The sequence below is a fragment of the Filicampus tigris genome, chromosome 16 (genome assembly GCF_054856515.1).
Source record: "Filicampus tigris isolate MCC_2025a chromosome 16, RoL_Ftig_1.0, whole genome shotgun sequence".
NCBI classification, from domain to species: Eukaryota; Metazoa; Chordata; class Actinopteri; order Syngnathiformes; family Syngnathidae; genus Filicampus; species Filicampus tigris.
This window is the reverse complement of record NC_141232.1, coordinates 14,658,080-14,685,300: the sequence shown is the minus strand read 5'-3', so window position 1 is coordinate 14,685,300 and position 27,221 is coordinate 14,658,080. Positions and strand designations below refer to the sequence as shown.

The window sequence follows — 27,221 nt, the reverse complement described above, 5'->3', positions numbered from 1 at the left end:
TTTTTATTTTTTTAATAATTGCATTTTATTAATTGAAAACAAGAAACAAAAAGCAAATAAAAAAAAAAAAAAGAAAAAAAAAAAGAAAAACCGAAACAGTATCATTAGGTAAGACAAGGCGAGAGACACTTAAATAAGAGTTCCATGTAGGTGGGGACTAAGGTGAAGGCGAGTTGATGTGGGAGTGGGTGGTGGGACAGGTTAGATTATGTACACTTGTTTCTCACTGCAGGACTGGCAGGCCCCATAAAAAGGGAGGGGTCAGAGACGCAAAAACACCAGAGAGAAAGGCACTATCCAGAGAGAGCAAGAAACCAAAAAACAAACAAAGACACGGACACATGCTGGACATAACGGTGATTGAAATCTTTGACCAGTAAAAAAAAAAAAAAAAAAAAAAAAAAGTGCTCGACACCACATTTGACAAAAATCAATAACATTTAAGTTGATCTGTCATCTGAAAAAGACATGACAATCTCTCAGTTTTGGGAATTAAGTGTTCATGTGTGTGCCAGTTGCCGACTGGTGATTACACGTGATTATCCACTCTCAGCCCCCCATGCTTTTGCGCACGTATGATGAGGAGAGCTTTTAGCAAAGTATGAACATTAACAAGCTGTACTGAACACGTGACCAACCAACGTGGGTAGTAACATTACAGCGTGTTTTCCCTTGCACGGCCGTGTAGTTCTTTCACTTCTCTGAGCCTGCTTCCCTCATGCTAATGTCTGAGGACTCTGTCAGCTACATTCAAATGGTTACGACAAATACAATGTCATGGGGGGGGGGGGGGGGGGGGGGGGGCTGACGTCATACATGGCTTGCATTCACAGGTGCGTACCCTTGCCGCTCAACGACAGGAGCTTCCCAGCTTGATTGGTTTCTTCTCCCGATGCTAAGTGGACTTCCCTTGCGTGAGGAACGTCGCATGTTATCCGAGACCTCTCAGATACTTGAAACAGAAACTTGAAGGACAATTCAGCACATTCTAGAGCTACTAGGTCTTATCCACACAAACAAACCATTGAACATAATTTACAAATTTGTGATGAGAGGTAATACAGACAAAACACATACAAATATATAATATATATATTCTTAAAAAATGGATTCTCTCTATAGTTGATTTATTTATACAGCCAGCGGCTGATGTACAATGCTCACGAGCCAATCATCGTAGACATGGAAACTTGCTGTATATGGCATCCGTTCTCTCGTTTTTTTTTTTTCTTTTTAAAAAAAACAATTTCTTTTTTATATTTTTCTTGCGGTTTTTCCTTTAAAACAGATGTGGCTGATAAAAGAACATGCGGCAAAAGCGAAAACAAGGCGGCAGAATGTTAAGAAGTTTTAAGGAGTAGACAGAAGCGGCTCTGGGAGTCAAATCGTTTGGTTCTCTCTTTCCCTCAAAGGCGGTTGCGATCCTCACCGAGGCCTTCGCGGTCTCGGTGCAAGTCGAGGTGGATTTTGCTCAGCTGCCACCCACCGCAAAGCGCCGCCCATGACAGGGCTCCTGTCTTATCTCTCTCTCACTTTTCACTTGTTTGCATTCTTCCTCTCTGCTCCTGCTATTGTGGGGTTGGCGAAGAGGAGGAGGAGGAGGAGGAGGAGGAGGAGGAGGAGGAGGGGGGAGGGGTTGTTTGGGGATCGGATGAGGGTGGAGGGACTGATGACATCTAGAATGATGATGATGGTGTTGGTGCGATGGCCGTTTACATGGCGGGACTGTTTCACATGTTCCGATTGACCGGCGTGACGTAGTTGCGCGGGAACATGCCCGTTTGGCCGTGGCAACCGCCTTTCCACCAGTTGGGGTCAGAGTTGTCCAGGACTTGGATGAAGTCGCCGCGTCGGAAACCCAACTCGCCTTCCTCCTGGGGGTCGAAGTCAAAGAGCGCCTGCACGTATGTGGGATGCTGTGCCAAGGAAACGAGGAAACACAAGCGGACAGAGGTTAGCCAGGGTGCACCGGCATAATAGAAAAACTGGCAAGCCGAAGCAAGGAAGGAAAAAAAACAAAACTACAACATTGGGGACTGATGTAATTCTTAATTACAGTACACCAAAGAAACTAAGGCTGGATATTAAGCTGCACGCTTCAAGTCACAATTCCAAATTTCAACTGTGATATGTGCCACGTAAAGAAAAAAAATAGGCATGGAATTTGGGAGGAATATATCATGGAATTGAATGTTACAGCTATGCTAATTAGATTTCTTGCTATATGTTAGCATTATATAGTTTCTAGGGATAGGGTTATCGGCCGGGCTGATTATCGGCTCCGATATGCCGTGTTTTGACTAATATCGGCATCGACCTTTTTTTTAAAAATCAGATGGCCGATAAATCAATTTAAAATTGTGTCAACTTGAACTATTTATTTGAAATTTTAGTTAACTTCATAAGGGATTTTACATACCCTGGGAACACTGCACGTTTTGTTTTTGTTTAAAATCAAAACAAAGATAAGTGAAATGTTTAACATGCCTGTCATTTTGAAATTTTGGAGGACTTTATTTAGCGTAGAAAACTATATGGCGCTATTGTTTTCTAAGTTTAATTCAACTTTTGAAGACATGCTGATAACCCTGTTTTTTTTCTTTTTTAGAATTTTACAACAAAGATGTAATAATATGCTAACCTTAATAAAAATAATAATAATAAATTAAAATACCCCCTAAAAAATCTGAAAAATTGTTCAATGAAGATATGCTTGAAGACATTTCAACTTTTTTTTTTTTTTTTTAGATTTTGAAGCCAGTATTTGCCTTTCTGCTGAAAATGAATATCGGCTCTCGGCCTCCTTTACTACTAATAATCGGTATTGGCCCTGAAAAAAATATATCTGTCTATCTCTAATAGTTACCTTTATTTTATTTTATTTTTGTTTCCATAAACATTAAAAAAAGGTTTGTTTTAAGATGGTGACCCTGGAACCAACTAGCCCTGGAATGATGTTAAACAGTATAGTCATACTGAAGGTTTCAATTTGCGGAGCTACTGACACACCCTGTAAAGTGAATTCAGAGATTTGTTTCTAAATACATTAAACGTTTTTGAAGATAATTGCTGAAAACGTGTTTAACTGTTCACCATTTCAGTTTTCCACATTTTTTTAGCATGGCTAAAACAGTGCCCAGTGATGCACCCCTCGCCCACTATATAAGAACTGAGCGCCTTTGTTCCATCAGTGGCTATACAACACAATTGCGAGTTGTGTGCTATATCCATGGATTCCACAATTTACAAAACAGCTTGGTGTCATTATTTAAATTACCAAGTGTTATATATCTTGTGTTATTCCGGCTGCCGTTACATGCTGACACATAAAGCATTGTGTATATACAGTATAACTAGCTGGTCGCATGTGCTCAAATCTGTTCGTTTGTGCAAGCCACGGGCTGAATACTGTATGCCACTGCGTTTAATAAACGGTTGCTTTTCCCTGAAGTGTCTCTGTTATGTGGACCCACACACCGGCTCAACACCAAGCGAGGCAGTAAGATACAGCATTCGGAATTGTGTTAGCCTGCTAGCTAGCTAGAGGCTAGCGCCTCTCGTCGCGGTAAGGGAAAGCCTCGCAACGACTTGGTGGCATACAGTATACTGCACTCCAGCCACCAGAGGCTTTAAGCGGATATACTTTTGTGGGTCAAACATTTAGGGAAGCATGTGCAGGCCTATGCTAGCAGGGTCCAACATTAACAGTGGAACGACGCCAGCGTGTAACTGCGTACCACAATGTAGCTTCTCACTGAAAGGTATAATCCATTGCTACCTTTAGATGACAACATGTTTATTTCTACTTTTTTATTGTAAGTTGTTGTTGTTGTTTGTTTCCTCCCAATTCCTCAGTAATAAACATCCCCAAAATGTTACTTCACAATGTTCACTAACAACAATATACCACAAGAGGGAACAAAATAGCTTCACAGGAAGTTACCGTGCTCGTTGTTACCTGGTGGACCTGCTCGATGTCCCGCAAAAAGATTTGCTGGTTACGGGAGACGGAGGTGGAGCGATGGTAGTCCACCAGCTCATTGAGGGAGTTAAACTTCACCACCCACAGGAAATACTTCCCGGCACCATCGCGGAGAACCTTGAAGTGCTGCACATCGTTCCCAAACCTGGAAAGGGTCACAGGCAGAAAAGCGTTAAGCTTTGACAGTAAAATCAAGAGTACCGAGGAAGAAAATGTGAGGGAACTGTGGGAGAGCTGGATTCAAATGAAGCGGACAATAATATTACTAATTCATTCAAGTGGAAAGAGAAGTCCAGATCCTCCTATCGCGTAACCTGTAGTGATATACGTCTTTCGGGAAGACCACAATGAAAACGCAGAAGAGGAAGTAAGGGTGTTTACGAAGCAAATACTGGAAAAGAAGCAAACGGGTGAACCCAGCTTCGACTTCGCAAGAATAAGGAAGTGGCTGCGTTGATGACTCACACCACCAGAGCTCGCAAATTTGTGAAGCTGATCGATCGTTAGGAGAGTGAGCAATGATGGCCGTCTAATGTTAAACTCCGGTTTGCGCGGTGCTACTCACTTGACAGAGAGGGAGAAGTCGCCCGGTGCGCTCTCACTCTCTCTAATGAGGAAGGCGCCGTCGTGCCTTTGTTTGTTGAGCATCTCCTCCGCTTTGGCCCGAGGGATCTTCCCAAAGAACCACCTGGAGGAGAGAACAAACACTTAGGGGACTATTTTGACCCATAGACAAGCCTTCGCCCTCCGCCTGAAGAGCACATTTGTTTTGTTTTGGGCACCCATGAGCATCAAAGCATCTTTATTGATATAGTATTTTTCTGCACGCATTTGCCTCTAACAGAGATGACAGAAAATGAGTCAAGTTATTGACTGTCCTTTTTAATTGTTAACATTTGCGACGTCAAATAAAGGTGTCATCTTGGAAGAAGCAAATCAACCATAATAGATGGACAAGAAGACGCTCACGTGGTTTAAGGGCAGTATCACCAGTCAGTGACTCACACATGGTATTCTGCTCGTAAAAGCATTCTTGTATGATAGGGTCACATTTGAAGAGGTTCAACAAAACATGACTTGATTGTAAAGTCGATTATATTCCAAATATTGGTTATGCATACATGCCAAGACTGGAAATGAAAACGGAGCTAAACATCACTTCATAGATCAATCAACACTTTCAGCTCAGGCAACCAAAAGACTACCGATCCCTTCTATTGTGCTCAACAAAAACAATTGGAGACTTTCTGCATTAAATTTTATTCACCTTAATTCACATTTGCTTACATCTTTTCTTGTTCTTCCTTGCTTACCACCACCATCCATTCATAAAGTGTTAAAAAAAAAAAACAAGTCCCCTGTGAGATTGTGCAGTCTAGTAAAGTATACTGAAGGCTCACGTGATACGCTCAAAGCACCCGTAATGTTTCGCCAGTAAATAACAGGGCACATACAGCCAAAACATGTATGTTTTTAGAATGTGGAAACAAGCCACAGCATTTGGGGAATAATGTAGATACTGTATACAGAATCCTCTAAAGTAAAGTGAAAACCCCTGACATCTGACAATTTGCAACTTACAAATTTTGGGGAAAAATGATTCCCCCAAAATTGTAACTACAGTAGCACAGCAATCCCTCGTATATCGCGGCTAATGGAAAAACCGACAGAGGTTGACATTATTATTATAATTTTATATTACATATATTTTAAAGTTTTATTTTGGGGGGATTTACGCCTGTTACGCCGTTGCGAACCCCCAACATGGTTCCTACGGAATCCCACCCTTCTAAATACTTATTATACAACAAATGTAACTTTAAAAATGCAAAATGAAAATTAATACCAAGCTGCAGACTGTGGGAGGAACGTGAGCGCCAACCGTGGCAGCAGACGATTATGACGGAATGTTCAGTAATAATTTTTATCATAAAATGTACTTACCTCAACTAGAGTGCCGTGCCGCATTTTTATCAAAAGTACAATCCTGGTGTAATGCACTTTTAAACGCTTGTTGTTGTTGTTGTGCAAGGAGATAGTGTCACTACTTCTACCGCTGTTCTTCGTTGCCGCCGCCTTCTTTTAAAACGAAGAAGTACGGTTGCCGGAAGTAAGCATGGCTTAACTTTCTCTTTGCACAATACCATCAGCAAGGTCCTTTGGATAAAATGCTACGCGGGATTCTAGTTAAGCTAAGACAAATTTAAGACAAAAACAAACACTAACATTTTATTTGCCGATGTTTCGTCCATCTTGTGTTGAGCATGTCGTGCTTGCCGGGTGGCTGAGCGTGCTCGCGCTCACAACTTCTCAACACAGCTGTTTACGATCCGCTTATCCGGCTTGACTCTGACTAAATGAACGGCACATTTGAATAACGTTATGAGTTCCCAAACAGAACATTGTTTGTTTCGTCGTCATGGTCGTGCTTGCCGGGTGACTGAGCGCTCTCTGCTCACAACTTGTGAACAGCTGTTTACTATCCGCTTATCCGGCTTGACTCTGACTAACCAAACGGCACATTTGAATAACGTTACGAGTTTACGTTACGAGTTTCTGACCAGGACGATGTTCAAAAGTGCTGTTCGTTTGCTAGCGTGGACGAGACTAGCGAGAGGCTGCGATGATGCGCAGCCAATCAGCTCATGGGATAAATCCATTTGTGCTATCATTGGTTAATCTCGCGCCGGGAACCAATCACGCACCTTTTCTGAGTGCCCGCGGGTATGGACAAAGCCTCCGAGTCAACTTATCTCTTTGAAACAATGCGTCTTTCTGCAATATAGCTGTATTTTTCAGTTTGGGTTTTTGATGACTACTTTTGATGCACTGAGGCCGCGAAACTCGAACCGCGAAGCGGAGAAGGATTACTGTTCATGTCAAGCATGACAATGGGTGAGAAAGAATATATGCAGGAAGTTGCATGAAATAAGGATTCACATTCAAAGCTGTTAAAACCAATGTAACCCATATGACGTCACTTGTTAGACTTAAGTCAGATTCGTAATATTTTTAGGTTTTACAGTGGTATTTTTTATCAGTTGTGTGACTAGTGGCGGTTAACTTATTTTACACTTGTACTACAATTGAGAATGTTTTAAAAAAATGCTACTTGAAAGTTGCCGTTAAAGGTTTAATCTGATGATTGGTGAACATTTGCTCCTTCAACAGTCATTTTCTTTACCCTACTTCCTACGGGAAACAAACTATACTGCTGTTACTGATAATGACAACTGTTGTAACACAATATAGCTGCACTACAATGAATAGGAGGTTCAACTCCAAAATGTGTCCCTACAACCACAAAAAGAGTCTTGAGTCATAATTAGGCATCAGTTTTTAACAGTATGATAACCATGAGCGTTTTTATTGCAACTACAGCTCTAAAATATTTTTATTTTGGAATGTTTGGTAAATAACATGCTTCATTAACAAGCGAAGCTTTACAGGCCAGGCTGAGCACAACAATTACCTCCTAGGCAAGTGGAATAGGATTATTCCATGTGTATGTTATGAGAGCAGATATCAACTCAACTTTATAGATGATTTTTTAAAAAAAAAACAGCGCTGTATGTTATAAAGACTGAACCTCACAAAAATCAAATATAGTAATAATAATAATAATAATAATAATAAATACAGTAACTAAAACAATTTCCATCCATCCATTATCTGTACCGCTTCTCCTCACAAGGGTCGCGGCTAAAACAATTTATTCCATGTAAATAAAAGCTTATGTTTTTGAACAATATTTTATTTACTTTTATTTTGAAAAAAGTGGTATCAATGCATCCTGAACAATCAACCCACAGGGCAAAAGGAATTCACTGTACAGCAATGATAAAGTCAATAGTTAATTAAGGTCAAAAGCCTGCAGCATATTACATGTAAAGCAGTCAAGCTTTAGTTACAGCGAATATGACTGAAGTCACTTTTGTTTTGCTTTTGGTGAAGTGATGTTTGGAGAGCAGGTACTTCGTAGTGAGGTATTACAGCCATGCCATTATTAGATTTAACAGCAAATTGGATCTTTGTGTGTCCTATTTGGCGCAGAAGCTACTTCGGAGGACGACTGAGGTTCACCGACAGTGCAACAGTCACTGACTGATCAGACTTCACAGGCCAAATAAACCCGGTGCATGAGGGGAAAAGCCGAAAGGATAACAACAACAACATGACTCAAGCGCATCAAAACCCACACCGACCACAATATTATGACCACTTGCAAAATCGAATGAATTCAAGTGTCAAGCTAGCTAAAGAGGGATTGATTTTTTTAAAGAGTTATTTTAAAATGCATAGCTTGCACCCAGACTGACATTTAACCATCATTGTGATCCTTGGGAACTGTGCCACTGGTACAAGTGACATCTAAACAATTGGCAAAAAAAAGTGAAGATATAATGTCACTGATCAATATAACCACCCATCTAATCAACCTTCCACACAAGACAAACATACTGTATATAAACATCACTATGCAATACATTTAAACATTATTTATTTAGTCTCAGTTCACCCATTCCCCCATTTAGCACATTATCACAATCCTAATGTAGGCACTTCTACTACACCGCCTGCTGCAGACAATGGATGCATATTTAAAAATGTACAATCACTCTCGTAAGCACAAGTCGTGCTCCGATCGATCGGCCACCGATCGTGATTGGCCGATTTTTGTGGAAAAGCGCGCGATCGGTGATGGGCAATCAACGCTTTTAATGGCCGATTGATAACCTTAAGTGGCCAGTTGTTCTTTATCATTATGTACGCTAACCATTTGCAGCAAATTTAAAAGATTAACAATGATCTAATATTTCATTATAGAGAAATTTACATTGTAACTCTGTTCCTTTTAAATAACATGACATGGAGTAAATCATATTAATCACTTCATAAAAATAAATAAAAAATTACGTTTGATTAAGAAAAATATGTAGCTGTAGCTCTAAAACTGAACACCCCAAGTAAACACATTTGGAAATTCTGTGGTATCAATATTTACAGTACTCTATTAGCAACTTAATGAATAATTTATAGTCGAAAGCGAAGCAATGGCCTAATGACTGGTAGTAAAAACGATAAATACTCTTTTGCAAAAGATGCTCAGTTGAATTATCTAAAATATGATTATTTTTGTGGCTGTGCAGTAGTCTGCATCCATCATAACTTTTTCTATACCGCTTGTGCTCATTAGGGTCAGAGGTACTTTAAAGCGGTGCAAAAAGGCATCACTGAGAGCTGTGGTGAATACTGTTACTTTGGATACCACATTTCGAAGAATCTGAGAAAGCTTTCAAAATAGCGCAGGCAGTCCTGCACTGTAAAATACACAGACTAAAATAAACTATGTTAAAGGAATACCTTTTTGAGAGTGACCATCAAAACTGAGATTATATTTATTAAGTCAGATATTTGGATACAGTTCTTGTTTTACAAATTATTATATTATGCAAGAGGTAACCATGTTGTGCCTGGCTATTATGCATGTACTTTAAATAAAATTGTCAAAACAATTCTGGTTACATGCCAAGTAACAGTGGATGTGGTACTATATTTGTGCTTAATCTCAAGATGGCATGGAGAAAAGTTGTAGAAACAATCGTGAAGGAAGAGACATTATAGAAAGCGGCATTCAATTACTTACGGATGGGCCTTCATCTCTATGTAATTCTTGGGAATGAAGCCATCTTTTCCATTTAGTTCTGCCTTGTACCAGTTCTGATCACACTCTTCATTTAATACCTGTTGATGACAAAAAAAACAATCAAGAGGGTCATTCATGTTGCACACGACCACGTTAACAATGGAAACGAATGACAGCAAGCAGGTTTTAATATCTCCAGCAATGTGTTTGTCTTAGATATAGACCAGTTCAGTCTTGCGCCCGCCATGTCTTTCGCTCGCTCTGCTTCTACTAGCTTCCGGGAAAAACAGAAATGCGAATACTGATGTTTATTCCGAAAATTCAGAATAAGAGTTTTCATGCGCGCCCATCGAATTATCAATCGACATAAACCAGCCCTCTCGTTTGGAATTTTTTGGGGGTCAGAATATTCCAAATTGTGTGTGTACATGAAGCGTTTTTATTCCGATCAGACTTTAAATCCCAATAAATGTGTCCATGTAAATATAGCCATTGTAATGCAAAAGAGGTGAGCATGAATGTGTCACAAAAGCAAGCTGTCACTTGATTGAGACTTGGAGCGGCTTGAATTTAAGCAGAGATAGCATTAATCTCAACCCTTGGAACCAGTCAGGCAGAATCCTGCATTGACGAATGACTCAGTTTCACTCATTAGAATTTCATAAGTTCAGAGGCTCGACTTCCTTTGATCGCATCGCATCTACATAATTCAAAGAGGAAAACAGGCTTTTTGGGATGGGGCAGGATCTTATCTTGCTGTTAAAATCAGAGGATCTCAGAATCTTCCATTTTCCAGATCATTTTTCTCCCCTGCCCTCTCTTTGCCTCTACTAAAACCTTAATTATTTCCCCCACCCAGCCATGACAGTTGTCCCGTTGGCCCTAGCGTATTGCAAGTAGCCTGGGTCTTTTTGCTCCAGTGAGCTTCCAGAATGCCAGCTGTCACTAGCTTTTCTCAGCTGCTAATAAACCTTGTATACCTAACCAGTTGAGGCAATGGACTTCAAACAAGTTGGTCGAAGCATATCAATGAGCATTTTTCTCTTTGAGTGCAATCTTAAAACATGAAATCCCCAAAAAGGCATATATAACTGTAATGGAACTCAACAGAATGCTGACCTCAGACAAAGCCAAATGATCCATGTGTTCGATTGACAAGCTTGCGCTCTAGTACTGCAGGTGGCAGTGAAGGGCGTTATATTCCCACATTACCCGTGCTCTGTCCCACTACAATGTTTTGTGTAAATAAATGGGGAGTTTTTGCATAATTGTAACAAACATACTAACCACATACCAAACAGCAAGCAATATAACCATTAAATGCACTCCGGCGGTAGTAAGAATGCCATTTCACATACACATAGGGCAACCCAACGTGCATTCAACTAGAAAATAGTCACAGTATATACAAAGGACTGCATTTACACCCATCTTAAAAAAAAGTTAATGAGGTTGATCAGGCACCATATTAAAATGATAAGTTTGCATTAATCTTGTCTTTTGCTCCAGCTGTTTTACTTGAAGCATTTCCTTTGTCCCCGTTTATTTTGACCCTGTGCAAACGTATTGTCAGGTGACATCCTACTAATATTTATTGATCAGAACACTTTTGAGTCACTTATTTTTCTGTCAGTACAGTGAGTCATTCAGTTGAGTTGTCTCTGCGGCATATAGATTAGAGGACGGTGACATGTAAGAAGCACACAACCAGACAAAGATTTTGGTCATTCAACATAACCTGACAAAAGGACCCCTGTGCGTTTCCTGAAAGCCTGCCAGTTGTTTGTATTATATATGTATATATTCGTCAATGAACCCATCATGCCACTAAACATAGGACCACCGCTGTAAAAAGATTACAGCAGGCATACAGTGCAGTGTAATCTGTGATTGAGTGATTAGGCCAACGAAATCAAAGTGCACAGATGCTTATCTGATTTAAATAATCCACAATGAGGCAGCCCTAAAAACACAATGTACTGTACATTGATGACAGCGCAGTGTTGACTAAAATGAACAGCTACAGCACATCATTTCCCCCCATTTGGGTTAGGCCTGGTTATGATCAAATAAAACCCACTGAAATTGGTTGGCTTTTTCATTCGCTTAGATGTCTATCTGGCGTCTCTTGGACCTGACGGGGCAAAAGTAGAATTTAAGAAATGAGACAACCACAGCAATATGTCTATGACTGAGTTGTCTCTGCTCCAGGGCACACCATTGGACGATTTGTATCTTTCTCTTTTTGTGGACTAAATTTTTTTTGTCCTTTTAATCTGATTGAGCCACAATAGATATAAATTGCTATTTGATAGGCTAAGGTCCATACCAGGGATTATCTTCTCCACAGCTGCCACGACAGACCTCCCCGTCGCACATTAGATTATTATAGCACTTCCATCGACAAGCATGAATAACTATACATGGCTGTCCTGAACACAACTTCTAATTCTGCGTACTTTGTTCAACATATCACCTCTGTTACTGTACAGCTGCTCACGTCACCAGTACACAAAAGCAACTAATATTTTTAATCAGACCTGACCAGAAATTTAATAGAGAATCTGCATTAAGTTTAAAATGTCTTACCTGAACTAGAACGCTGTGTCGCATTGTGGCCAAAGGTAGAATCGTGGTCCGACTATTGCGCCTTTTGGCGTTGTAAATCCTTGGTGTGGTGTAAGGAAGCTGCATGCTAATTTAGCGATGCATCACACATTCTTGTCATGACTACTGCTTCTATTTCTTCTACTTTCGTTTGCGGTTGGCACATACTTTTTGGCGCATTACCAGCACCTTCTTTCACTTGCTATAAAGAAGGTGGCCACCGACGGTAATGCATGACTAACCCTACTTTAGTTCTTCTCTGATGTTCTTTTGAAGGTTGGAAGATGCTTTAGGTGCATTACTACGAACTTCTGGCCACCGGCAGTGATGCACCAACCGCCAAAATAAAAGTAAACATGATTGGGGAGCTGGGAATTTAGGTGGAAGTCAGAGCTCAAATTTCAAGATGTATGTCGCTGTCAGGTGAAAAACACGGATGTCCAATTTTGTCATTTTTAAAAAACGTTCATGTTAATGGGAAGTCTGTAACAGAAACGCATTGATGTAAAGATTTTTTTTTAAACAAGAAAACAGACATAATTGTTTTTCACAGGACAGCGATGATATACAACTCACACCTATGTAGAAGTGACAGGACCACCCAAACTACAAAAAAGAATCGCAATTTATCGTCTGAAAAATTATGGTAAGTGTTGAGCCTTAACATAGCCTCTTTAAGACTCACATGATTAGTTTAAGGAATGCATGCTATTTACACAAAAACAAAGCAAGAATATTGGGGGGGGGGTATTTGAATTAGGAGCTATAACAGATGGCTACAAATTTAGAATGAAATCCTGATTCAATCTTTCCATTATAATGGAAAAAATGTATGGGAATAAAGCTTTTGGTTAAAAAAAAAAACTTAAAAAGTCTTGCACAGTGGAGGGATGGCAGTCAAACTAAACCTGCCTAAGAGCAGATGGAAGGAGCAAATGAGGGAGCTGGAAAAATGGAGACAAGATGACAAATGCACTAGCACAGTTCATGTGGGATTGAAATAAATCAAGAGCTGGGATTACTCTGGAGTGCGAGATAATCTGGGCGTGAGACAGTTTAGTCACTGGAGAAAGAAAGTCAGAATTCAGAATTCTTTTTGGTCCTGAGAGCACTTCTTTTACTAAATCCCATAAAATACTGATCATCAATTTGGACAACAGGAAATCATCAGTTTCAATGGGGCATGCATAAAACAGTTAACCAAAACTAAATTAAGAAACTAACCCAATCAGAAACTGTCATATGCCACTAATTAGAAGTATAAACACCCTGGTAAAATGAGGCCTTAACAGGAAAGTCACACAGCTAAACTTTAATTTTCCGTTAAACCACAGCTGTAATGAGGACAAATCAATGGCGTCAGGCGAAAACTTCGCATCTCCAAAATGACTATTTCTGAGGAAACCAAAGACTGGGCATGTTTATTAGGCCATTAAAGGAGCAGTTTTCAGAAACTGCCTTGCCTGGGGAGGAAAAACCTAATAGAGAATAAAAGCGTGACCGACGACGTGTCAATCATTTGTCACACACTCACAAGTACACTCCTAGACACCGGCACACACCTAGAGCTTCACGCTGACCTATTAGCTGGGGTTTTGGAGTTAGTTTGGAAAAAAAAAAGCTCTGGAAAATTAAAATAAAATAAAAAAAATGCCCACCCCTGTTTGCGAACAACTGGGAAAGACTAGCAAACGGCAGCAGACCGAAGGGATCTCCGTCAAATGAGAGGATTCAGAAGCGGTGCAGGATTATGAACAATTTCGCTGGACAGGCATATTTATCACCCATTTAAAAATTTTAACTGACTGTACATTCCCCCAAAATAAAACTTCAAACCGATAACATTTAGTTTTATAGTAACTATTATGACGGTTAAGTCATGCTACCAAAGTATTAGCTGTGGCTAGCGTTGGCTAACAATTGCAGTGCTAATGTTAGCAGAGTATTGCTAGCCCTGTTATTTTACTGAAGCTCGATACAGTATGTGCTCTCTACGACTCCACAACTACACGCTTTATGAATGACTATGTTTGTACGGAAGAGGAACAAAAAAAGGTTGGCAAGATTCTCACTTTTATCTCAGAATTCTGACTTTAAATTCGAATTCAAACTTTAAATTCAGAATTCTGACTTTATTCTCATAATTCTGAAAATAAACTTTAAAATTGAGAATTCGGAGAATAAAGTGAGCATTCTGAATTCTCAGAATTCTCACTTTAAAGCGGAATTCAACCCAAAATATTTTTTTTCAAGAATATGTTCCCAGCAGGTCCACTAGTTAAAACACGGCATTCTGATTAATTTTACATTTGTGGATTATAGATTAAGCAGCAAAATGCACGCGTTTTTAGCCATCTGTGCGGGCGGCCATTTTGTCTTCTGTCAACTGAAAATGACATCACAACTGCTCACAACGACCAATCGCGGCTGACCTGTTTTCTGAATTTGAGCTGCGATTGGTTGTTGTGATCAGTTGTGATATCATTTTCAGTTGACAGAAGACAAAATGGCCGCCCCCAGAGATGGCTAAAACCGAGTGGATTAACACTTATTCCACAAACGCAATATTTATCAGAATGCCCTGTTTCAACTAGGGGGCTTGGATCGAACATATTCTTGAAAAAAATATGTTTGCGTTGATTTCCTCTTTGAAGTCAGAATTCCGACTTTAAAGTGAGAATTCTGAGATAAAAGTGAGAATCTTGCCAACCTTTTTTTTTTCTCCCACTGGCCCTAATCCTCTTCCGTATGTTTGAGAATTGCCCTCTTTCACATCAGTGATGGGTGCGGCTTTGGACAGACTCAAAGGGCGGTAGGAGTTGGGGTGAAATAATTTAGTAATTCTACATTTAAAAGTTGATTGTGTGACACCTTGTCACATTTTAGCTTTGACCACATTGGCTTGTTCAGACACCTCATACAGCATAGCCTAGAGAAGGTGAAGGCATCTTTATTAAAAATGCCAGTGTGTGGCAACAACACCTCTGCAATTGTCACAGTTTTAAGGTTCTTAGTGTGAAACCCATGATAAACAAGTATTTAGTGTTATTTAAGTCATGCAAATGACTGACCTGCTTTATGCCCAGCAGGGAGGCGGCAGACTGAGAAAAACAGATCAAAGGGAGGTCATGAGCTAACCGTCTCAGATAGATCGAGGAAGATTGCAGTGATTTAACAAAATGAAAGCGTTTAATTGAGAATAATGCTTGAGGCCAAGACCATGTGTGAGGCCTCATTTACATTGCAGAACTTGCAGCATCGTAATACACATATCACATCTCCCAACTATTTAACGCACTTGTGGTAAAAGTAAAATGAACATTCCCACTGCTAGATACGAATACCTTTATTGTCATTGGCTTTAAGAGCTATTACAAGGAAAAAGGGGGAAAAACAACTGATTCACTTCAAGAGAAGGTGGCTTCTAAAGACGAGACGAAGAAGTTCACAGTGGCATTGGAGTAAGAAGAAGATTCACTTCCTACGCGAAAACATCAATAATAAGTAACGGTTACTGTGAGTTACTTTGGTGTATTTACATCTAATTAGAGTCTGTGATTTCGAACATACTTTAAAAAAAAAAAAAAAACCTAAGACTTTGCAGCATGGGATCTATAGCAGTAAAGGATATTGCAGGTTTAAGAGTGAGAATGATGGCGGTCCGTTTTGAATACCGAAGTCTGTTTTTGGCACACATCAGCAGGAAGTGATGCGGTAATGATGAGGAGTCCTAATTGCAGCTCTCTTACTCAGCACTAAGTCAGATAGAGGAAGAGCAAGAAGAAAAGACTTGGGGGGTGGGGGGTGGGATAATGGAGAAAAAGAATATGACAAATGGCGAGATCACAACAAGTATGAGAGGGAGGACTCCCTACCAGTCATATGCTTCGAAAGAACAATGCAATCTCTACTGCAAAACAGTCACACAAGCTATGTTCCTGTCACTTGTGTGCACTGTGCTGCGCATTTGTGCTCACTCACTAACCAAACGTCATTTTGTGTTATCTGCATCAATCCTCTCTGAAAGATAAATATGTCCTCTCAATCCCATACTTGCACAGCGTTCTTGCTTCCATCAGAACAAACATCTAAAATCCATCAGTGGTACCATTTAAATATTACCGCCTTTCCTTAGAGAGAAAGACCGAAGCAATGAAAATAAATTGTAACATAAATAAACCACATTAATCATTCATAGAAAATGTGCTCTCAAAAAAAAAATCATCTTTGTGTTTGTAGTGTTTAAAAAAAAAAAAACAGTGATGATGTGCATGTCTAAAAGCAACTAATCTTTTAAAATCAAAATTAGGATTTTTTAAGGTGTTCCTCACAATGTGCTGTATCAAAAACACAAAAATGACATGAATACAGTATTTGTTTAGCTCTTGAGCCCCCCTCTTTTTTTCTTTTCTTTTACAATATCATGAACTTTTCTAAAGTATCGTTAGCTTTTTATATATCGGCAACCTTCCCACAATATCGTGATAATTATTATATCATCAGGTTTATAGTGATATTATCGTATCGTGACCTTTGGACATTGTGACATCCCTAATACATATACATACATACACAAGCGATTGAATCACCATGAAAACGAGATATTAATCAGACCAAACCATGCACCAAACATCCATCATCATACATGACATCATCGCAAGTAGTCAGTAGACCTGTGTTGTGTATTCTACTGTTGTGAGCTGATGTCTTCTGCACCATATCGTCAAAAAGAACCTCAGTCGACCTCATTTAAGCCATCACTAAAGGATTAAATCTGCCCAGGGGTGCACAGTATATGCGGTAGACAGTAAAAACCTGGCCTACTTTATAGATGTGGCCTCTACCAATCATTCTGATAATGCTTGGTGGTGACTAAGTGGCGTGCAAACTACAGTGGATGGGTATGTGTGTGTGTGTATGTTATCCCGCAGGTGGGCGCACAGTGCCCCCGACCCGTTGGCCCAACCCTTTGAACAACCTTTTGGTGATCTCATTGAATCTGCCTCAGTGGGTAAAATGATTTCAAGCACGTCTAATCACAGAGCTGGAGGATCTGTCAGCCCTGCATGTGCCTACGTCGAACAGTCATCCATCCTCTCTACTTTAACTCATTCACTGCCAGACATTTTCAGACCCCCTTTTACCCTAACGTTTGAAAAAAAAAAATTTGAAAAAAATATATAAATAAATTCCTGTGATTGAATGACTGGACCGTGACAAGACAAAGTACATTAGTCAATGGCAGTGAATGAGTTAAAAATTGTTACCTTGGAGTGCTGAGATTTCCAATTGCTAAACGCAACACTCGGTACGCAGTCACAATGCCCGTGAGGTAGCGCGTCCTGTTGCTGCTTGATGTTCGCTGATTAATGCCTCCATAATCCATAAAAAGACGCTACAATACAGTATGTTAGCATACCCCAACAGGACATGTACGGTAGTAGCCTGTGTGTGCTAACTAAAGCTAGCTTTCAGAAACGAACGTATCAATGTGTAAACAACACACGCACTATTAAAATTAATTGTCGACGATTTTGAGCATTTAGGTTGCAGTGTTAGTTAATAGTATTGTTAAGGGTGGGGCTTATTGATACTCCAGTTTTTAAAATTCAGCCCTGGGGCCAGTTTAATAGCGGAGCTCAGTACCCAGCCCTAGTAAAAATAAAGGAAACTTCCTTATACAGTAACTGCAGTTAATGTTTTTTCTTTATTCCTCTTTGAAACACTAGAATTCAATGGAAAAAATGTTTTCTTTACCAATAGCAATGGCTGGAAATAATTTATTGAATAGAAGAATAAAATACGCTGTTCTATCACTGAGTATGTTTACATGCAGTCAATATTCGGTTTAAGGTCAAAATTCCAATTTCTGAAACATTCGGAAAAACCCGTTTATTTCACGCCTGAGTGGACATTGGTACTCTCGCATTTGAATAACCCGATTGAAATGGCGACCCACGGGCATCGTGACGCAAACAGACGTCATTTCCGCTTGTTACGTTCTACTGTCAATAAAACACATTATATTCATGTCACACACCGCAGGAATAAAGCAGTCGGTTTCCTGCGTGTTGCAGAGTTTCACCATGACTGTTTACCTCGGCTTGTGTATTTTGCGCTCCAGACAAACGGACGTATTATAAAACCGTGTATATGTGTCTATATACACACTGTCATTTTGCTGTAGAGACTGAAAATAATATGAAAACGCCGCAGAGAAATCATTGTATTCAAGTTAGGATGCCGCGCTTACAAGCACTTCCTGTACTACAAAGACCAAGATTCCTTGCGGTTGAGCATGCGCAGTGACCCCTGCAATCAGGATATTCCGATCAGCGTTTACATGCGCACATAATCGGGTTAGAAAAGGAGTAAACCAGGCATGATATTCGGAATTTAGAAAAACTGAATAAGGGCATATTAGGGTTATTGCGCGCGTTTACATGGCTTTTAAAAACCCAAATACTGCCAATATTCGGGTTTTAAAAGGTTTACTGACTGCATGTAAACGCAGTCACTGTATACAGATGTGCAGTTGATTTCTGTGGAGGACTTTGAAATTAATTCCTGGGGGGGGCTACACTTTTAAGATTTAGCCATCCATTATCTGAACCGCTTTATACTCACAAAGGTCGCAGGCGTGTTGGAGCCTATCCCAGCTGACTTCGGGCAGTCGGTGATTTATCTTAAAATAAAATACCAAAGTGAAGCACTTGCACAAAAATCTATATGCTATCTACTAAATTACTACATTTTCGTGCAAATGTCACCCGACATTGGTTTTTCTTCACTTTTTCAGCAACATCCTAAACTGTGATCTACTGCATAATAAGCAACCAGTCGGGGATTTATTAACCTCTCAGTTCCTCATTTGAAGGCGCACAAGCAGCCAAAAAATCCACAGAAAACCAGAGCTGATTTGTGTAGTCGTAAAGTACTTAGTAAAGTACTTAGTACAAGCATGGATCTGGATTTGTATGGAATTGCACAGGGTATATTCTCCTGACATTTTGGTATCAAAAGGCGGCACTGATAAACCACTTTTCGTAGAGCAGGATCAATATTTGAACGAGTAATAGTCAAAGTGGGACCCATTAATCAGGGATGGGTGGGGAGGCTTCATAGAATGTAATGAGGCAACAGACTTAAAAGCTTCTTTCCAGGATAACATTGATGGAGTTTTACACAGAAAATACATTTAGTCGGAATATAAGAACCTTTGAAAGGGAAAATAGCAAGGCAGGGGGGGAAAAAAAGCGGTTGAGGTCTGGCATATGACAATTCTTCAGTCTAACTCATGGTTCTCAGTACAACATATTGGTATATTCAGACAAGAGTTGTTGGAGTTCACTGTGGAGATGCAGGAAGTTGCAGGGGGTTTGGACGACACAAACAGGATGTGAAAAAAGCTACGCCGTGGTATTAATATAAACGCACACAGATACAATAAACTTGCACCATTGTTGGGACAAACTACAGTCTCTATCAATGCCATTTAGCGTTATAGTTTGCTGATCAGAAAAAACTTGACAGTTTCAAATCACTCCAAGAAAAAAATTCTTTGGCCTCAAAAAGGTTAACATTTTTAGAAAAGAAGTGGAAATACACTGAATGACTGCTGATTTTGCATTTAATAGTATCTGATTTGAGAGGGAGAGAGAAGCGCTCTCTTTTTAGGAAAAATGCAGCTTTGAAAGCGATACATTAGATACCTAAATAATGACTTAGGTAATGGGCTCATGATTTTATACTTAGTAAAGTAACTTAAATTAATCACATTCTTTTAAGAAGAAGTCAACCCCAAAATGTTCTTTACAAAAATATGTTCTATGCAGACCTACAAGTCTAAACACGGCACGTGGAATATGAACTAAGCAGTAAAATCCACCGGTTTTTGTCTATCTCAGCGGGCGGCCATTTTGCCACTTTCTTTCGACTGAAAATGACATCACTGTTGCTCAGGGCTCAAGTACCGACCAATTATGACTCATCGCGAGAAAACAGGTGAGCCGTAAGTGGTCGTTATCTGAGCCCTGAGCAACTGAGATGTCATTTTCAGTCGAGAGAAAGTGGCAAAATGCACCCCCCCCAAGATGGCTAAAAACAAGTGGATTTTAGTGCTTAACTCATATTCCACGAACGCAATATTAATCAGAATGTCGAGTTTAGGCTAGTGGAGGCGCATAGAACATATTGCAAAAAAAAATATTGCAAAAAAAAAATATTTGGGTTGACTTCCTCTTAACTCAGCACCAGGGATTTTCTGACTCTCTTATCCCTTAACGTTTGAAAATAATAGAAAAAAACATAAATTCCTGGGACTGAACGGCTGGACTGTGAAAAGACATAAATGTGTCTTTGGGATTGAATGAGTTAATTTATGGCACTTTACAGGTGTATAGAAGACTGTAGGTAGTTAGCGACCATGGCTAGCACAATGAGTTTTAATTAAAACTGTTGATACAGAGCTCCCAGATCTGTTGACAGGAGCTTATTCTATCAGTACGACGGGCTGTTAATCTTTATTTATTTAAAGAGGAAATGAGCACAGTGCTCGGGGCAGTGGCCAGACTTCAGTAAGATGTCTTACTTTGTCTCTAATCGGCGGACATAAAAATGAAGGACAACAGCAGATATGCAACATTCAGAAAAAAAAAGAAAAAAAAATTGGGATCGAGTCGATACACCAACTTACTGAACCATTTAAGTCACTTTTCTATTTTTGTTCTCACAGTTCCCCCGTACAAAGAGTTTGTGATATCCAAACGTGTCATTTGCTTCATGACTCATGAGAGGGCAAACGATAGAACTAAATGTTGGCGAATGACTCAAGGCTGCAAATTAGAGGGGAGCCTGGTCAGTGCGGCCAGCTGTTGTAAAACAGTGACGCAGTGATTGCTCGCTGGAGGCTAGTTGTGGAACCTGATTACTAAATATCCCAGTGACAGCGGACAATGCTGGCTTTCTTTCATCTTAACAAACGCCCACAGAACCATCTCTCGGGTGTATGAATCTCTGTTGGACTTCTCTTCATTATCTGTGCGCATAAAAGCTCAAAATAGCACATACAACTATGTGACTGGACAGCAATCATCTTCAAGCGCAAAATTTCACTAAATCCAATATATGATGCGTGGTAACACTAAGCGCAAAGTAGAGTGATGACTGCATTCCCTTCCATTACCAAGGATGAAACTGAGTGTTGGAAAATTGTACCTTTCAATGCATCTATAACTAAGGATTTGATGTGTTTCATGGCATGTTAATATTGACATAAAAAGATGATATACTATAAAGGGGATAAGGTCACATTTTTCCTAGTCATGCCATTCACAGCTTCCATCTCCAACAGACAGTTACATTGGTAGAAGTCGATGCTCAAATTAGCAAGGCCAGCACGCTCTCATGAGAGACCTTTTGTCCTTCGAACAGAAGCGTTTAGCATCGGTATCGGCAGATGGCTTGCTTTGACCACATACACATTGGCACCACTGAGTACGAATTCTTGCTTCATCAGTCGGTAGCCAAATTTAAGTACCACAGAGCACATCTGACCTTGACTGCTGTTTAAGTCAGTCTAATCACATCTGTATCTGGGCAGACCTTATGGTTTGTGGTTTGTTGTGTAGAGGAGGAGCTAGAGGGAGGGTGATATGGTTGAAAAGTACATCACAATATAAGTGCTTCATATCGTTAACATTCAATATCGATACATACTGAATATTAATATGATTTATTTTAACTCTTCACAATAACGACTTGCAGGAAAAAGGGTGAATTTAGGTACCGTTATTTTAAAATAGAATATTTAACCTTAAAACAACTGTGAAAAAGTCAAATTAACTGGTCAATTTAAAGGTTAAATAAATGTCTTTAAACAAAGTGATGAGTAGGGTTGGGCGAATCACAATGTGCGTATTAGTCTACAATAATTGTTTTTAAACCTATTTAAAACAGGCAACAGAGTGAAATTCATGAAAGTTGAAATGAAAAACAATTACTTTCATTAATGAGAAAAAAAAAATAAAACAACTATCAAGAGGAAAAAGACCATTCAAAATATCTGGTAGTAAAACACGCTTTTGTGATTCTAATTTCCTCTTAAGTGCTTGTAATGGTGGCACAAATCTAACGTCATACTGTAACCTCTGCATATAGCATGCAGAATGACCGGGTTGGTGTTTGATACTAATTTTTATTTATTTATTTATTTTTTTAAATAATAGCAATATATATACATATATAAATACTGGCTTATAGCCCAGCCCTAGTAGAAGCCATGATGTTAGTACAATAGTTTTAATCACTGGCATTTTAAAGCTCCAATACATCTTTCCTTTGAAAACGAAATTCCTGAAAATGTACTTACAAGTTATATAACATGGTTGCACCTTTATAGCACTGTGCATCTCTCTCGGTCAGGCACGGCTGTAAAGGATGGATGCCGTTGGAAGGGGAGGAAACAAGAGGAAGAGGAGAAGCAGGATAAAGGAGATGAAAGAGCGAGAGAATGGGGGATTCAATCAGACAGAGGGAAGAACATCATGCCTGCTTCTAAAAGCAAATTAGTCCAATGGGGAAATCAGCCAACAAATGATTCAGATGAATTGTGGATGGCGCCGAGGGCGGTATTATGGCAGTCTATTTTAGATTCATCTTCTCTCTAGAAATAACTTGAAAAGAAAATACATGAAATTCCACCCATAATATATGTGTAGATGTTTCAAATGATAATGGATGTTACATGCAAGATTTCATTTCCGTTGCAAAATCAAAAGCATTCTTTTTCTGTAGAGATGCTTTGGTTTGCAGCTGCAGTGTTGTGTTTTTGCCAAATTTTGGAACCCTTTTGGAATTAATGGCCCAAAATTTCTCTGTTTCATACATTGGAAAGCAACACATTTTCCCACATGCATCTGACAGATTTCAAGTGAGTTTTTGCAAAATGTAGCCACTTTTCCCTTTACTAAGCTAAGGCCCCGGTCTTACCACCACCCTGGAGCCCAGACCCATGAAGTTGTCACATGTACTTAACAGCCACTTTGTTGTTTACTTTACCTTTAGAAACTTGCTCATTTTTCCCCAATTGAGCTGTACAGGTTATGGGTCACATCAAAGGTGGGAAAAGTTTTTAAATTATTTATCTTGGTCCAATGTTGAGTCCAGAGTTGTGCAGACTGTGTGGCATTTTAACTAAGTTAAATACATCACTGTGTGTATCACCACGCATATGCAAATCTTGTGTAATACTTGCTCAGTGTGTACTGAGCTGTATCTCCCAAGACGCTAGCACGTCCAGCTGGACTCAAACATACACATACAGTATTGGGGCTGGCCGATGGCTTTTATCAATTAATTTCTTTTTTTTTTGCAACTTCCATGGCTACGAACAGACATGAGCTAGTCTATAAAAGCACGGCCAGTGTTGTCAAGTTAAGAACTTTTCTGACCCATTCAGCAACCATGTAAACACTAAAATACATCGAAGACGTTTCCAAACTGTGCATATATTTATTAGCATTATTACATACTTATGTTTTTTCAATCAATTCTACATAGACTTTCTCTGCACTATCAGGTTTGCTTCTTGTAATGCTGATGCAAAATGCTGTTTCGCAACCTTACGACTTCTCCAAAAGCTGTATGCCTGATGTGCATGGCTTTCGCCAAAGGGATTATGATGACAGTGTTTAAATCCTAAAAACACCATTGTGCAGCAAAGTGCACAAAGCATAGTTTGCCATACCTAGTTCCAAAATGGTCTGTTAGCTGTTCTGCCCTTTTGCCCATTGCTAATTTACATGACGATCAATCCACTGAGTTTCTCCGCCAATGACTTGAAAGTTAGGCTAGCTACAAATCCAAAACCACATTGTGGAAGGACTACACTGTCTGATACGTTACAGCAAAGCCTAAGGCCTTGTCTACACATAGGCGTTTTTTTTTTTAAACAACCATATATCCCCGCAACCCCCTCTCCCACACCTGCATTGGAATACACATTAAAAAAACGCATCCACACGAAACCGCTAAAGTGCATTTTCAAATGCATGCCAAGCCTCTGGGTGGCAGTAGTTAGCCAAATACTGTCCATTCAGAAGGAACTTCCGTCCTTTGACGTCACTTCTACGAAATCAAAAACACTGCGCCAAACTCATTCGGGTCAGAATTGCTTTTAAACCTTTCAACGAGAAGCAGTGGTTGGCTGCGGACAAATAAGTAAGCAAAAAGCGCATCGAGAATGGCTATAACCAACGCAGCGCCGCGAGAATCCATGTTGCCTCGCATGAAAACACAAGTCGCGCAATGACGTCAAAGCATTGTTGTCGGAAGGTGACGACGTAAATCTCCGGGTGTAACCGTCCACAGCAAAATGCTAATCCGGAGATATCCGCAAATCTCCACTGCGGCCGGAGTTTTGCGTTTTCACTGAAAAAACTCTGGGGACGTGTGGATGATAGGCCTAACCGCAGGCTTATATCCGGCGTTTTCGAAAACCCCGGCTACGTGTAGACAGGGCCTAAAGCCGTTCTGCACTGTAGTATTGTTGGATGTACAAATTAGCATTAGAGTTTGATTCTGTAATAAGCTTTACGGAGTGTATGTTCATAAAGTATATTTATGTCAAAATGAAGTTATCTAGTATGCGACTGATATTTAAATTGTATTGCTCATTGTAAACTGAGCAGCCTGACTCTTTCAGATGTGACAATGAATTTCATTCCTGCTTCTATGTTTATCACACTTTTTACTGTGCCATCACATCTGTCTGTGGTGCTACCAACACAAAAAGCAAAAAAGAAAATGCAAAGCAGAGTGTTAGGCTCATGAGCTTCATCCACACTAGATTTCCTGACCTTATAAATGTCACAAATGGTTACGAATAGCGAAAAGCCACAAGTACTTGACCAAAGGAAACTCCTCGAGTCACTTCAACATAGTTCCTTGGTACCAAGAGCCTACAAGATAGTGGCAAAGCTCTACTGTTGTCTAAATGAAGCTCATCAAGTCACTTCGACGTAGTTCCTTGCCACAAGACAGCACCAAATTAATGCTTTTAATGTTTTGGCCTGAGCATAAAAACAGTGAATAGGGGGCTTTTTAATAAACAACATTTGTGTGAAAAACATTTCTAAGCCAGAAAAGAAAATAACCAAATGAAATATAGTAAGTAAAACAGTAACTGAGGGTGGTGCGTGACTATATATTCATATGCAAAGTAGTTCATTACACACTGTTAATAACCTCGGAACACACGTGTTTAAAAAATAAAACAAAGCGAGGACCCACTGTCATGTCAAGGTTGATGGCATTCAAACTACTTACATAAAGCCACACAGACAAAGTCTTCCCTCCAGTGAAAACTGAATGCTTTCCACATACCTTAAGGACCTCTCCACGCTTAAAGCTAAGTTCATCTTCAGCAGTAGCTTTGAAATCGTATTTGGCAATGGCCTCCATGGCGTGCGTGCGAGATAACGTCTTGGCTCAAGCTGGGATTCAGGGACTGAATAAAAAAATAAAAACAGTGCTTATCCCAGCTCCAGATGCTTTGCTCCCGAGTCTCTCCTCCCGTCTCTGACCCGTTGCTTTAGGGCTTTGACCTTACATAAAGGTCGCAGCGAGGTTCCTGTAAAAGGGGGGAGAGAGGAGTTGACTAGATGGGCTGGGCAAAAATGCGCACAGGTCTGTGAGAAATATTCTTCAAAAGAAGCTGAGACATGTACATGCTCATGCTACCAGATAACGTGACAATGCACTTTTGCATAAAAATAAGGAAAATAACGTTTATGAGGACATTAAATCAATCCCTGCCATTGAATCCTAAGCACCTGTGCAGACTGGAGATTATGCAAAGCAGTCAGTGATACATTAGCTCTACCTACACTTGCTAAACGGATAAAGCAACGTTATCTCATTAGGTTGTTTACAAATATGCGTCAATCTAATACAGCCAGACGATCCCTAAGGTCATTAAACCTGACTTGCACGCCACCAGCGAACAACGATCTCGTCAACACCGAGGCTTTTTTAAGGTACGTTATATCCGTTCTAAACGTGAGTAAAAGATGTTACAACAGAGGATGTGAGACACTTCTAGAAAAGTCGTTAGGAGCTCGCAAGGCAAGCATATGAATATGACTGCAATCCGCGGAAACACTTCCATCTAATCAGCGATGGTCATTCGAGTTATAAATAAATCATTTTAGCAGTCGATGAAAAGAAAGTGCTGGCGTTCGAGTGGCACAGTCGTGTTCATATTACCACTAATGTTGATATATTTTCTCCAGTAGTGTGGGCTGGAATGTAAATGTACACAAACGACGTATTTGTCCTCAAATCATGCCTTCAAACATTCCCACTGACTTCTCCCGTTAGCCCCAAAAGACTGCGCCCAGTCTACTAGGAGGCTAAAAGGTTAGCATGCCGGCTAACGGTCGGATAACAATAACTGCGAATGCAAAGTGATTCTCTAACTCACTTCCACCAATCTATCATAACCCGCTAAAGCAGAGGCGCCATTAGTCAACAAGTGAACACGCGTTTGACTCAAGCGATGTGTGGATAAACGACGGGGACCCATTCTGCTAGCTTCGCGTTGGCAAATATGACAAGGGAGAAAACACCTCTTTTTTTTCATAGCGCAAGCTGTTGTTGCTAGCGTAGTGGCACAGTTAGCCCAGCTAGCCTAACTCAACTTGACTAGCCTGCGTCGCGAAAAGGGAACAAAACACAACTTTGACGCGTATGGAGGCAAACTCACCACTCGATATATTGCGCGTTAATGTTACCACCGTAACAAAGAAATCCCGATCGTGTTGTTATCCGCTCCTCGTTCTCGGTTTTGGTGGCGGAAAGAAAAAAAAATCCCCGATGTGTGTCATGTATCGCTTCCAGCCCGTCCTCGGAGCCTGACTCGAGCTGTTAGCATAAGCTTGGCGACGTTTATTTCCGCTTCCTTTCACTGAGCTGGGATGGTCAGCC

General features: G+C 40.0%; 1 protein-coding gene across 2 annotated transcripts; it reads right to left on the bottom strand.

Annotated features, from left to right (window-relative positions):
* Nucleotides 1-27,221, bottom strand: grb2b (growth factor receptor-bound protein 2b). Of its 2 annotated transcripts, none has more exons than XM_086056128.1 (6): nucleotides 27,001-27,221; nucleotides 25,620-25,866; nucleotides 9,630-9,727; nucleotides 4,548-4,670; nucleotides 3,944-4,127; nucleotides 1-1,916 (listed from the first exon to the last, which is right to left on the bottom strand). In XM_086056128.1, the coding sequence occupies exons 2-6, from the start codon at nucleotides 25,695-25,697 to the stop codon at nucleotides 1,731-1,733; spliced, it is 669 nt and encodes a 222-aa protein (XP_085912254.1). In that variant the 5' UTR covers nucleotides 25,698-25,866; nucleotides 27,001-27,221; the 3' UTR covers nucleotides 1-1,730. The 2 variants fall into 2 exon arrangements, with proteins under 2 accessions (XP_085912254.1, XP_085912255.1); XM_086056129.1 differs by having other exon boundaries at nucleotides 3,959-4,127; nucleotides 27,001-27,212.

What these genes read in the sequence shown, in the direction of transcription:
- grb2b (XM_086056128.1), bottom strand. Translation starts at nt 25,697, where the DNA reads ATGGAGGCCATTGCCAAATACGATTTCAAAGCTACTGCTGAAGATGAA. An exon ending in AGCGTGGAGAGGTCCTTAAG is followed by an intron (nt 9,728 to 25,619) that starts GTATGTGGAAAG and finishes TGTCATCAACAG; the next exon opens with GTATTAAATGAAGAGTGTGA. An exon ending in ATAGAGATGAAGGCCCATCC is followed by an intron (nt 4,671 to 9,629) that starts GTAAGTAATTGA and finishes TCTCTCCTCCAG; the next exon opens with GTGGTTCTTTGGGAAGATCC.